Source organism: Melanostigma gelatinosum (assembly GCF_949748355.1).
Source record: "Melanostigma gelatinosum genome assembly, chromosome: 3".
Classification (NCBI taxonomy): domain Eukaryota; kingdom Metazoa; phylum Chordata; class Actinopteri; order Perciformes; family Zoarcidae; genus Melanostigma; species Melanostigma gelatinosum.
In genome coordinates this window covers 12471661-12485741 of record NC_136636.1, presented here as the reverse complement: position 1 = coordinate 12485741, position 14081 = coordinate 12471661, and the positions used below count along the sequence as shown (strand labels likewise).

General features: G+C 43.8%; 1 protein-coding gene across 1 annotated transcript; it reads right to left on the bottom strand.

Annotated features, from left to right (window-relative positions):
* Positions 1-323: 323 nt before the first annotated feature.
* LOC306775809 (nuclear receptor subfamily 1 group D member 1-like) lies at positions 324-9833 on the bottom strand. Its single transcript, XM_079266338.1, has 8 exons — positions 9244-9833; positions 4495-4806; positions 4304-4392; positions 4034-4178; positions 2202-2764; positions 1919-2104; positions 1608-1818; positions 324-1503 (listed from the first exon to the last, which is right to left on the bottom strand). The coding sequence occupies exons 1-8, from the start codon at positions 9260-9262 to the stop codon at positions 1307-1309; spliced, it is 1722 nt and encodes a 573-aa protein (XP_079122464.1). The 5' UTR covers positions 9263-9833; the 3' UTR covers positions 324-1306.
* Positions 9834-14081: the final 4248 nt, after the last annotated feature.

Here is a 14081-nt window from a genome sequence, read left to right as displayed (position 1 = left end):
TATTTGCTCTGCACAAAGTCAAAGAACATCTCGTATTTATGGAAGTGTGACATTCTATGAAACTGCTTTGACTCGTTATCACACACTCAAACATATAAAGTGGTGTTTCTTGTTTGTAATAAAGCCCCTAATGGCTCTCAGAGCTGCAGCGTGATTGGCTGATTGCCTCTGTTGCTAGGCTACGGCTCCATGGTATGCCTCTGTAATAATACTGAAATGAAAAAAAAGATGAGCACAAGGAAACATGCTATATAACATTATTTAACAATGATACTCTATGGTGCAACCATAAAACATTTACAAAATATTCACACGGTGATGCAGTCAGTTGACAACACATTTATTTCAATTATATATCTTCAAATAAAAAGTTTATACTCTGTCAGGTTGAAATGCTGATTTCTCCTTCGCAGTCTGTAGAGCAATCTATTACGTGTGATATACATACGATAATTCAATACTAGCTTAATTTACATTTCCAAGAATCTGCAAACTATAACGAGGACCAAGAGTAAAGGTAATGTACAAAATTTACAACATATATCCCATCAGACACGGTCTAAAATGACCAATAACTTCTCCCTGATTACCGCATACAAACACAATGCATTTACTCTCATTTCTTAAAAATGTTATACATTTCTCAATCACAAATGGGTGATTTTCATAAAGATTTCCCACGTGGCGACATGTTGTGAAAATAGCTTATGTCACCCTCCCAACCGTGTATTAGACATTTCTATTGCTATGCTATATATTGATTTGGGAGGACTTCTTAATGTATGGAAAGTGCCCCTTACACATCGTAGCATGAATGTACAGTAAGAAATCGTTGTCGGTGAAGGTTTGTACATGTTCCTTTGTCTCTGGGCGAGAGTGTGTGCTTCCCTCGTGTTAGCTTTGTGTGCTGGAGTCGGAGGACAAAGTCTGGTGAGGAACAACAGGCTCTCGCTTCTTTTTGGTCTTCAGCACAAACTCCCTGAGGGAGAGGCGGCGACTCGGTGGTTTGGATTTTGACTCGGAAGCGCCCAAGGAAGAACGTAGTCTGTTTCAATGTTTGTTTTAGCGATCCTGGAACTGGAGGAAGAAGTAGTTCAGGAGCCTCGCCTCTTCCTGCTGATGTGTGTTTTTTTTTTTTTTTTTTTAAATGTTCACTCTCTCATGGCATCAGACTGGGCACAGCTCTCTCAACAACCGTCCATCATGCAGAGGCCAGTGGGCCGTATGTGGCAGGCCAGGCTCGCATGGGGGAGCAGGGAGGCTCCCCAAAGCGGATACCTCAGGAAGCTTTTTTTGCTCGTTGAACTCAGGGATCTATGCGGAAAGCTAAAAGCTTGTCAGAGTGGTGGTTGTTCAGGGTGCGCAGGTCCGGCAGACGTAGCAGCAACTTTGGGAAGAGGGTGCTATCATCTGGGCGGCGACTGGTGATGAGAGAGCGCAGAGCTTTTATTAGATTGTCCTGCAGTTGCTCCACAGCTGCCATCTCCACGATACCAGAGCGATCTGGAGAAAGAGGGGGGGGGGGGGGAGAGAGATCCAGTTTAGAAACGACGAAATGTGCACATACAGTATGTGCTCTGTGTACATGTATTAGTATGCCCGCTTACCAGCAGAAACCAGCACGACGGCCATGAAGAGAGCCATCTCGTCTGGCTCCAGACACAGAGATCCCAGCTTCTCGCTGAATTCAAACATGGCATCAAGTAAGGAGCCCATGCCGAGAGCCCTGAGTGATGCCAGTGAGTAAGTCTGCCCATTGAGGAAGGTCACGGTCCTCTCCTTGGGGTCAAACAGTGAGCAGAATCTCACCATCAGAACCTGTTGACAGAATCAGACCGGATCAGCATCAACACTCCAAGTGACAGGAAAGAAAACGTGCCACAGTCCCACCAACAAAGTATTCTGAGCTGGAATGTACCTGGAAAGTGCCGGATTTGAGCAGCATGACCTGATCATGCTGGCTGAGGGACTGGAAGCCCGGGATGCTCTTTGCAAACTCCACTACTTCTTTAACAGCGGGGGTGAAGCACTGGGAGAAAGACTCCCACACCTCCTGACTGGAGCGACTGGCCGGAGCCACGGGACATGAGTTGAGTGGACACGCCTGCAACACAGACAGGGAGAAGAGAGGAAAATAAGTATTATGGACTTTTTATTGATATTAAATTCACAGATATTAAGATAAAAAACAAAAGTCTCACCAGCACTTTGGCTCCTCCGTTCAGCTTCCAGGGGCAGGGGCTTTGGTTGTGGGACTCACTGGCTGCGTAGCTGGTGTGATTGGCTGAGTAGGGTTGAGATGATATGCGGCCGCTGACTGGGCACTGGTTCTGATTGGAGGAGAAGGTGTACTTGGCGTTGTCGACAATGGCGGAGTTCTCATTGCTGGTGGAGGAAACGGGGCAGCCTGTGGCGATGTGGTAGCTCGCCTGCTCCCCGTGGACTGTGTGGTGAGTCTGGGTGGCTGAGTGAGACAGCGACGGCTGCTGCTGCGCTGAGTTGTGGAAAGAGGAAGTGCCAACGTTGCTGTTGCCGACGGCCATCTTGGGCGGCTTCTCGTCTCTGATCATTAAGTTGCTGCGGTAAGACTGCGATACGGAGCCCACTCCCTCGTTCGTCTGGTCGTGGGGACTGCAGGCGGCGTCGGTTGGAGGCGACACCTCCATTTCCATGGAAGCTGATTCATTGAGGCTGTTCATGTAGCTCTGCATCTCATCCAATAGTCTCTGCTTCTCCCGCTTGGGAATACGCCCAAAACGCACAGCTGAGGAGGAGAGAGGCATCCTCTGTTAGCATTGATATCACTGCCAGCTCCTTACTGGCAGCATCTGAACTAACACATGTACATAAACAGTTCAAATGATTGAACAATACAGAGAAACAACCACTCTTTGTTCCAATATGGATACTACATCCGACACGCAGGCTGTCATTTCTATGTGGAGATGTGGACACTAATGCCTTCATCTCATCAGACTGCCCCCCCCCCTCCCTCCCCTTTTCAATTCTGCACCTCCACTGACATCCCTATTTATAGCTGTATGCTACTCCACCTCCCCCAGTCTCTCTCTTCCTATCCAACTTCCAGTTGAGCTCTCGATCTCTTGTTCTCTGTGGAAGTAGGTCACTGGATCAACACTAAACATGACATCATTCCATGTGTAGAATGACAGCGGCAGGTGGGAGAGGTGAAGAGACAAAGGGTTGAAGGTTGTGAGAATTGATTTGCAAGCAGACATGGGATAACAAAAGGCTTTGAGGGTCTATAGTATTATCATCGTGGGTTTGGATAGAACCAATAACTATATACTTTCCCTTACTTACTTTCCCTAAAATATGGTTACCAATGATAAAGTTTCCTGCTGGGATCTCAAACAGGTGTTTTTTTTTTTTTTACTTCCCTGTTTTGGCTTTTTTAGGTCAGCTATAAATGTTTGCTCCAGATAAAACATGATTTATCATCACCGAGTTGAGCCGTGTCCCCAGAGATCGGAGTCCTGCGGTGAAATGATGCAGTCGAGCAGATTAACTGGAGTAATATTATTTTATATTTCAAGCACAGCACTGTAGTTTTTCGACAATAACAGCAGAGAATAACATCATGTCTCAAATGATTGATTGAAAAAAGAAACGAGGTCACATCTTGGTGGACGTGCAGGGTAATCAACATCTGTGCGCCCCAATTTCCCAAAATAAACTATTTGTCACAGTTTCTCCATGGCTGGATGACCACTGGGACTCTAGAGCTCGTCTTGCCATAAATCAGACAGCAGGGCAACGAGAGAGGACGTCAGAGAGAACGCAAGACAAGAGGAAGGGAATGGAGAGAGAAAATAGACAAGAAGATGAAGGGAAAATTAAGTTTTGTGATGAGCGAGACCTTGGGAACTATTCCAACTCTAAAATCTGAATTTGTCAAAAGCTACAGCAAAAACATCTGATTCTCCATGTAACCCTCCATAGATACATTAAATCCTCTCTTTTTCAGTTTTAGTTTCCATATGTCTAAACATCGTCTGTAATAGTCTCTCACCATCTCTGGACATGCCCACGGAGAGACACTTCTTAAAGCGGCAGTGCTGGCACCGGTTTCTGTTCATGCGCATGATGAGACAGTTTTCATTCTTCACACACATCTTGTAGTGGATATTCTGCTGAATACTGCGTCTGAAGAAACCCTAGAGAAGGCACAAGAAGAAGGAAAAAAAAAAGGCTTTAAAGAGTGTACTTTGTGGCAACATGTCTGCCGTGTTCGTACGGGAATAGAAAGACGTGACATAATACTCATTTTGTGCCGTCTCACCTTGCAGCCTTCACAGGCGTGCACGCCATAATGGAACCCAGAGGCGATGTCCCCGCACACCTTACACAGAAGCACCATACCTCCGGTTTCTATGAAAGAAGCACACGACCATCATCAGAGGCAGAAACAACAGAGTGCTGACGGGTAAACCTAGAGGAGAACAGGAAGTAGGGAAGCGAGTGGGTACTTACTGGTGAACGTTCCTGTGAAACCACAAGGTCTTTTGGCCACTGTGGGATGGCTGTAGGTTGCGGACGACACCGTCGTTATTTGGGCAGCGGGAGCATTGTTTCCTGCAGGAAACTGGAAGACCAATTTCGGGGAAGGCGTCCCTCCCCTTCGTTCCCCTCTCTGCTTCGGGGGCCCAATCTCCTGAAAGGAGACACCCTCTGGGGAGGAAGGCTGCGAGTGGGAGGAGGGCGACTGGGTCTGGTATCCACTCGAGGGGCTGCCAGGACTCGGGCTGGAGCTGCCGGAAGAGCCAGCGTACAGGATAACGCCACCTGGAGAAACAGAGAGGGGCACAAAGCTCAGTCATCTGGGTCGTGTTCACATGTACAATGTGAGTGGGAGTGACCGTGTTGAGCAACGCTCTACTTTTGATCCAGTGAGCTTGATTGGCAGACGTTCAAAAACACACACACAAACCCCCTTAAACACGTTGAGATAAAAGAAACTTCAACCGATTGAATCATTATGAAAGAATGGCAACAACAACTCTGACACGCATACCTGTGGAGTCTTTTGGTTTCTATAGATAAGTCGTATGAAAAAAGGCTGCGTCATACTTTGGCTAAATGTTATGTCTGATAAGGTAAGCTACATTTCTACAATACAAAAGCCTACAATATATTACATCCTAAGAAAATGTGTTTCAGGATAATATACACAGCAAATGTATGTGGAAGCCATACAATACTTGTCCATTCCACATTGTGCCACGGGCCATAAACAGGCCTTTGGCATCCAGTCGGAAATGCCCGATACCCCTCTACATAACACCCACCGTCTACATAACACCCCCCCCCCCTCTCCCCCCTCTGTTCTGCACACAGTGTTCTTCCCTGCAAGATAAAAGCCTGCCCCTCACGTGCAGGCTCAGCCAGCCAGCTCCCTGCCTGCCTTGCTTTCAGCATCGAGTCTTTCCTCCTCCCTTCTTCTCTGTATATCCTCCTCCCCTTCTTCCTCCTCCCTCCCCTCCCCTCCCCTCACTGGCTGCGGGCATGCAGACCCATCTATCCGCCAGCCACCTGACCGGGAGCTCACATGGACTCTTGACACAGTTCCCGCCCGGCTCACAAGGCTCTTTGCGCAGTCCCGTGTAGACAACAGCAGCAGCAGCAGTACAATAACAAGCGCTAGGGCACATCACGTTTGGAACAGAGAGGGCTTTAATGCCGTGGCACAGACGTTCGAGGGAAGCGAAGCAGGGCACAGCCACCTTAACCCTTTGTGTTCCACGGAGGCACCAGACAAACGTTGTTTCTGGCCATTATCACATTTAAATGGTTTTAATCTGTCGTGGTGAGCATTTAACTATGCATTCATATCACATCTGTTGAAAGGATGGCCAAATAGCACACAAACTCATTTTACCACTCTTATGCCATACATGATTATTTTTTATTTACAGTATCATCGTAATAAAAACTAAAAACAGAGGTGGGAATGTCTACTATTGCAAACATTCATTTGATACATTTCTTCTCATTCCCATATGATGATCCTCAGAGTTTTCCCTCCCTTTTTTATTTGCAATTAGATCACTGCATCAGCCGGGTCTCTGAATACCTTGGCATAAAAGTCTGCTAACTAAAATATTTCCCATGCGAGGAGATGGCATGCTCCAGTCATTCATATCATGATGTGCGTCACGTTCACACAGATAGATTTTTGACTGAACGGCACCGCTATTTGTCAGATGTCTGCCCAGCAGTCATGTTAAAGAGAGCGGCAGTATTATCTCGAGTAAAGTAACAAAATCCTTGTGCTCATTTTCCTCTCGAGGACCTTGAATGATTGGAGAAAAGGCGCCCCTAGTCTCTTGTGCTTTCTCTCCATGAGAAAACACGTGCCGCATTTGTCTCCAAGTGCCTCCTTAATTCCCCTGCTCACACGTGTCTACACTGAATGAAAAGTACATCTGGGCCTGGGGGTCTTGTGTGGTGGTGGTGGGAGCTCCAATAACAACCAGACTGTGACGTGTTTGTTCCCTGCGTGTAGTGTGTGACAAATATAAAGCTCTCCGGGCATGTGAATCATCTGCAGTACTGTTACATGAGCTCCACACCCACTTTTCTACATTCACAATCGCAACTCCGGCCCCTTCCCCCGTAAAAACATTCCAGAGTCTGTCCCCTCCTAACCATTTCCTGGAATCTGGTTTGACTGGGTGCCAGAGCGAGCTCTGGGAATATAATCCCTGCTGTACTCAGGCACAGGTTACAACATGTGACCTGTGGATACACAGTAACAAGAAGTACAGAATAAACAACACAGCCCACCGCCCCTCCCTTCTGCCGGAGCTCCAGGAACATCCAGTTCCCACCCTCGGGACATGCATGCATGTCAGGTCAAATGTATAGGCGGCATGCGCATATGACTGTAGGGGCCACGCTCCCTCTTAACTTCCAACTAGTCTGTCCTCTTTCGTGTGAACATTTGCAACAGTGCAAATGTTTGCAAATGCAAATGCATTTTGCTTGCATTTTGCTTGCATTTTGCAAATGCAAGCCTTCCTCCACATGAAACAGCTGGCCCCATGTCATGTCTCTATTTATGAAGCACTTTCCAGAGGGCTGGGTCTCTGGCGTCAGAGAACAGAGGGCAACATTTACTTTATATCCAAGGGTCTTTTATTGCTATATAAACAAATATTCATAACTCTATTGCAGGAGTTGCGTAGTGCAAAAGGTATACCCATTCATGTATAATAGACTAGGAGTGGCAGTTATACTCAACCCTGGGAGAGAAATACTATCCGACATCTGAATCAAGCTCGGCTTTTATTATGAATTAGCAAGTTGTGTGATTGTCTTTCAAGCTAACAACCAGAAGGAATCTGGTTTCAGGACTGGCATCAGAACTCAACATTAAGCTTATTGTTCCCATGAAATGAAAACACACTGCATGGATGACAGATCGTTTTGATCATTAAAGACCGTAATGTTCAGGCCACAGTCATGCTTTTAAGGTGCCTTTTTAAATGAAACTACTAATACAACCACATTCTTAGTTATGCAGTTCAATTTTCAACCAATGAGGTTGAAGGGAGAGACTATGCAACCAAAGGTATGTTAATATGTCCCTTTATATACCAAACAATAACATCACGTTTAATGTGGTCCACTATAACCACCATCAAACAAACCCGTTACAGTAACCAGGACGAAAGAAACGGCTGCTAAACCTCTCTGACCCACTGACCAAGCTATCAGCGAATGAAGAGGAATCCCCGTGCAAAGTGAGCGCGAGCAGAGTGTGCACGGTGGAGAGGAACAACCGAGAGGGGCGGGGTGGTGGGGAATCAAGCGCGGCACGTGGATTATGGGGCTGTGCGCACGTGATGTGAGCTCGAGGCGCGGTAACTGCGTATTAAAAAAAAAAAAAAAAAAAAAAAGAACTCGGGCGCATGATTCCTTGGCTGTACTGGATGAAAATATATGACAGTCATAATGGGCATGCAGCTGTTCCAGGACGTGTTAATAGTAATGTATGGTTCCTATTAGATTAATATGTTTGGTGAAGTGACGTCCTGTGTATGACGATTGTTTCATTTCACGGTCTATGTCACTCAAAGGCTTATTACTGACACGGTATCTATTTCAAACGGTGTTGACCTGTAGCCTACATCAGCAGTGCAGCATTGCTTCTATGTGTTACTGGTCTGTTCTGTTCTATAATGGGACTGCTGTAGCAGAAATTAACACGTTATTGTCATCTTTATTGAATACAATAGTTAATGTAGACTATCAGTGAACCACGGTGTTGACGGGAAATGGTTGAAAACTGATATCATTGCATTTATATAATTATTCTGGTTTTTCAAGTCGTTGGTTATTTATTTATTTGTGACTCACTCAGATAGTCACCTCACACGTGTTTCGGAAAAAAAGTTACGCTTCAGCCAAAGACTAATTAAATTAAATGAATGAAACAAATTAACACTTCACTCTCTACGACTTCCCTTCAATGCGAAACTAGAAACCTCGTCTGAACTAATGCGCAGAGTGACTGATTCGCCTCGTCTGACAGTCAGTAACATGAGAATATAGACTATAATGAAATAATGAGAATGGGGCTCGGACACGGGGGGCGTTTTGGGTCGCGCCTCACGTGAGTTTGTTTACATGCAGAGAATCGGAAGTCCGCCGCAGAGATCGGCGAGAGAGGACTTCCCTCTCCGTGCGCTTCTCACTCACTCCAAACTCAACTGTCCGTAGCCCTGAAACACTTGGCAACGCGCGATATGTTACACAGCTGAATTACTGTAAAAAACAAAAAAAACACCCATTCACCCCGAAATACAATCACTGACTGTAACAGTGGGGTTATTAACAGCTGTACATTGTGTACACCGCAGCTTCAGCTCGGCGTAAATTAGAAATGACACAAGTGCATAAAATAATTACATGCATTAGACAGTGTTTTATTAAAAGACAGGCAGTGGAACAGGATATAACACAACATACACCATCGCATTGCTACGCTATGAATCTATCTACACATAAATAGATGGTGCTCTCTAAAAATCCTTAGAATGAACCAATACATGTACTACACAAGAATAATAATATTTGATGATGATGTGAAGTGCATTGGCATCTGATCCAATTGCACCATTTCCTCTTTTTTCTATTACTGCTGTTTGGCACATGGAGAAAAAAAATGTTTCTATTTGATTCGGTCAAACACACGTTTACATTATAAAGCGTACTTACCACCAGGACTGTGCTCCATGTTTCTGAGTCGGTGGATGTCGCTCAGTGGTTCCGTGCCGTTTAATTGTGGGCGTCTGATGCTGGACCGGCTGCCTGTGGTCGCTAAGGATGAGGTTCGTTGATATTATAGGCGAAAGAGTCAAAGGACTGCCAGAGTGTATCCAAAAAACTCAGACCAACAGCAGTGTGCGCGGGGCGATGGGGTTGTTCAGAAAAAAAACCCGGTCAGCGAAGAACAAGAGACATAAATATTCAAAAAGGTAAATTAGAGCAGAACTGCTCCAACATAATGTCCCGAGGCGAAGAGACAGCAAAGGACAGCTCGGCTTCTCCGTCTGCACACCTATGCTGCCAGGTTGTGGTGAGATATCACTGTGAAGGGCTTCTCTAAATTACAGAGGTCCTGACGCTTTCAGCTGCTTGCCATGTACAGTCACAATCAAAACATGACCTGAGTGGAAGCAGTTTAAACACTCCCCCACTCATCAATAAGCAACACGAGTCCGAAAATAACAGCACGTTTTCAGGTGCCTGAGAAATGTGACAATTTTTTTCCTGTTCTCTTTTTGTACTCCCGTCAACCGCTTTGCTCTCTCTCTCCTCTCTCTCCCCCTCCCCGTGTGTCACGCTCTCTGAAAAAACATTTCACCCGATTTCACCCCTCCCTTCCCTTCCTCGTGCCCCCGCTCTTTCACTCGTTCTCCGTCTTTCATTGGCCGAGAGCCCCGCGTGGAGACGGCACATTGTGCTCGTTCGACATTGGAATGCTGGTTAAAGCTCTGCAGCATGTGCGCATGGCATGTGAGCTCACGCTGCCCTACTGACACACATTTTATGCTAATGGTTGCCTGGTTGCTCGGGCGATAAGACAACGAGGAACCGAGGCGAGAGGAAGCGAGAGGTCTCACTCCTGCCTCCTCTCCCGACTTTTGTCGCAGTTTTGTTCGGTATGGACAAACGACAATGGGCTTTACAGCCATGATGTAAGTCTTTTTTTGAAAATGTCCGCACGGGTTTGTTATGAAGGTGGGTTATATAAGCAAAGCAAATGAGATACGCCTATTTCTTTTCAAAGGTGGCAATGGAAATGATCTAGTGAGAGGTACAGCCTACCTTTTATATGTTACCTTTTATAGATGTGTTTGAGCAAAACATGTTATGGAACAGGGCAGGCTGTACTAATCTATTCATCATTTAAGACAGGGAAAACAAGATAGGTTCAAGCTGTATGGATCCCCACGCAAAAAACACGAGGCTACAGGTATATACAGATAAATAAATCTAAATTAGAAGGTTTTATATAGTGAATTACCCCTTATATAACCCATACCATTAATGACATGTAGTCCTTTGTGCACAATATATAATGGATTTCCCTGTTATTTTGGAATAAATTGTATATTTAATAATACTAATACACATTTTATTAGACAGGCTAAACATGTATGCAGATTAAATATAATCAAGTGGATGTATGAACAAATCACAATTAAACAATATATATTTGTGATAGTAATACTTTATGATATCATATTTAATAAAATACTTTGAAGTATTTTAGTTTATTTCAACTGCCTAAATGTACTTTTAAGATTTTATTTCATGTATAATGTTTTTTATTAACTGAATAAACAGTTAAACACGTCTGTAATTATTTATGTAGGACATACTTTCAACACACATAACACTTTAAAATAAAACTTCACAACTCAGAGAAGTTGAGACGTAACAGTGTACTGCAATGTGAGGTCAACGAGTCAATGCCTGTCCACGTGCCTTAGGTGTTCTGGGCATAACTGCATAAGCAGGGCGCATGCGCAAAAGCCAACGCCCACGTTGTCAACACGGAAACTGGTGCAGTCTTAACTCAACTGAGGGGCCCTCTTTCAAAGCATAGACGATCTTTCCCTGAAAAAGCTGGCACGTGCGGAAAGGGCGGTGCTCACCGTGACTCCCACCACTCTCCCACAGCACCTCCTCCTCTCCATCACGTTTATTTTCTCTCCACAGATTGTGTGTTTACATAAAGCCCAACTACCGGCGGAGATTGGCCGGAACAGAGTGAATATAGGTCAAACACGAGCGCCGTAAAATAGCCCAAATGTGTTCTAAAAAAAACAACCTTTCAGAAACACTCAAAAATACCGCCTCGTTGCTCCCAGGCACTTATAAAACGAGGCTGCGTTTAGGTCACGTAGCTCACCCCTTGATGTATTTTATTCACAACCTTCTTAATCTCGATAGGTGACTCCTCGACAGCCTTCCTCTTGTAGGGAACTAGGCTATGAGGTCACGTGGTGTTTGATATTAAAGGCAGCGCCTGCTCTGGATTGCAATGTAATCAGCCAGTAGCTATCAATTTAAATGACTGGAATCTGATGATAGAACATTTTCATAGACCTTCAACTATGTTCTTTACATTTTTATACAAACATTCCTCCAGTGTGGACTCTGCCTGCTGCACCTTGTTATAATGCATATCATATAATATATATATATATATCATATAGTTCCTGACCAGTGGAGAGGAAAACAGACACAACCTTTGTTTGCACTGAGCTCAGGTTTGGTAAGATGGGACAGTGAGTTGGCATTTCCTCAACTCAAGTACGTTTAATTATCAGCAGCAGTATTTCTATTTAGGACACCGTTTTTAAAGGGATTCAAATTGAAGTTTAAAAGTTTTTCCCTTTGAGGCTACTTTACATTTCAGAAAGATATATTATAATTTTTACTCATCTACATGTATTTAACAACTATTGTTCATTTCAGATTAAGATTTTTCATAAAGAAACATGATTTAGTTGATGAAATGTATTTTTGATTAAACTACCCAACAGTTTAGGAAGTAGCCAAATTCAATATTGGAGTACTGCTTACATGATGGTATTTAAATGATATGCTAATAATATAAAACTAACGGTTAATATTTCTACTTTTTCTCTTTGAAGTGCATTGTGTTGCTAATGCTGCTATACCTGTAGACTACTTAACTGAAAGTTTGAATACAGGATGAGCACAAAATCACTTCATGTGCATTATTTTTGCATCAAATGTCAAACGGTGAGTATCGACCATGCAAAGTACATCACTTTTAATAACGACTTGATAAAATACAGCTCATCTCTGACATTACATTCCAGCATCAATAATTACCTTCAGCACATGACTCATGAAACAGTCAACAAGGGATACGCCTTTATCAATGTTCATCTTTTTTAACCAAATCAAATGATGTTAAGATTTGTCAGTAGCTCACTGTTGGTTCTGTATTTAATTTGTTTAAATAAAACTCAATCCACAAATGTACGTCACATTTAGGAACAATACATGAATACTATTATTATCTTGCAGTTATTCTGTTTGCTCCACCTTTTTCAACGACACACATTAAAAATAAACGTGAGCTATTGATAAGGGTTTGTATTGAAGGGCTGAATGAAAGTAGTTCGTTTAAGCATATATCTTGTAAGGAAATAAATGCAGTTTTCTTAAAATGTTCTATAACAGCGTCTATCTTATACCTGAATCAACCAAACATTTTAAAAGTGGAATGAATGAATAAATAAGTGGATAAACAAATGGAAGTCTGAGACGCTCAACAACAAATGTTCCTCCTAAACAGATGCCTCCAGAAGATGTACTAAGTGAACAGCGCCTCTCTGTGGTTTACATGAGTAGTGCAGCTTCACATCTGGCGGAACACAGATGTGACTGTTTTCTGTTGTTGTCACACAGACTCCGGTCATCTGGACGCCAGCAGTTATTGGTGGCATGTAATCTGCACTCTTGACTTTTTCAAGTGTTGCATTGTAGTAGCTGTGCGATGGAAATGTGTCGGCGCAGAAAAAGCAGTTTGCAATTTTATTTCACATTTTTTGAAGATGTGTATTATTTTTTTTAGCAGAACCACAGTTCATCTGTTGAGTTTCAGGGATCATTTCATCTGTTTTAGCCAGAGGGGGGAAAAAGACATTCACCCCTCTCTCCATTCGTCTCACTATTTATGTTCCACTAGGTGGCAGTGCTTGTTTGGTGAAGGTTTGAGTTGGCTTTGTTTTCAGTGGACTGTGTTGTCTATTCCATCAAGTTCTCAAAGTCCTCACAAGGTTTAAATTCAGTCGCGTAAAGGCTTTAAAACCTCTGCCGTCACAAGGTGTGGATGTAGGTGTTTACATCAACAGAGATGCAGGGAGAACTAAATTAGACATGCGATTAATTAGCATCGGTGCTCTAATTAGAGTTGTAAGGCCATAGAAATATGAGCAGCCAGGTCTCAGTAACTCTGTTTGGAGTGTGTGCACACACTGTGCTGAGGCCCTGTTTTTGAGGGTTACCAAAAAATACTGTGGTCACATTAACTGTCACATTAACAGTATATTGCTTTCCCTTTCCAGCAGAAATGCAGAAGCATCTCCATTCATTTTGCCTTCAGAAGAGTTGAGTTTTAATGACTAAACACAACAACATGATATGTTAATACGAAGGCATATCCAAAAACAGACAAGAGAAAAAACACAAGCATACAAAGACATATTAGATTTGATACTCCAAAACCACATTTTCTCAGTACCAGGAGTTACCGGGTCTGATGGGCCGACAGCAGCCTCCAGACAGACACACGGCTGGTCATATGAAAGGTGAAGCAGTTTAAAAACAATGAAAACAGCAGTTGGTGGTCCGTCCAGTGGCAGCAGACTAGCTGCTGCGTTACGTAGGAAAAACTGACACCATGGGTGTGGTTGGTATGGCAAATTAGCCGTTAAATATCAGTCAATTTCTGACTGTCGACGGGGCTGTGGAGTAGAGCTTTGCCCTTGTATATGGACTATGATAAT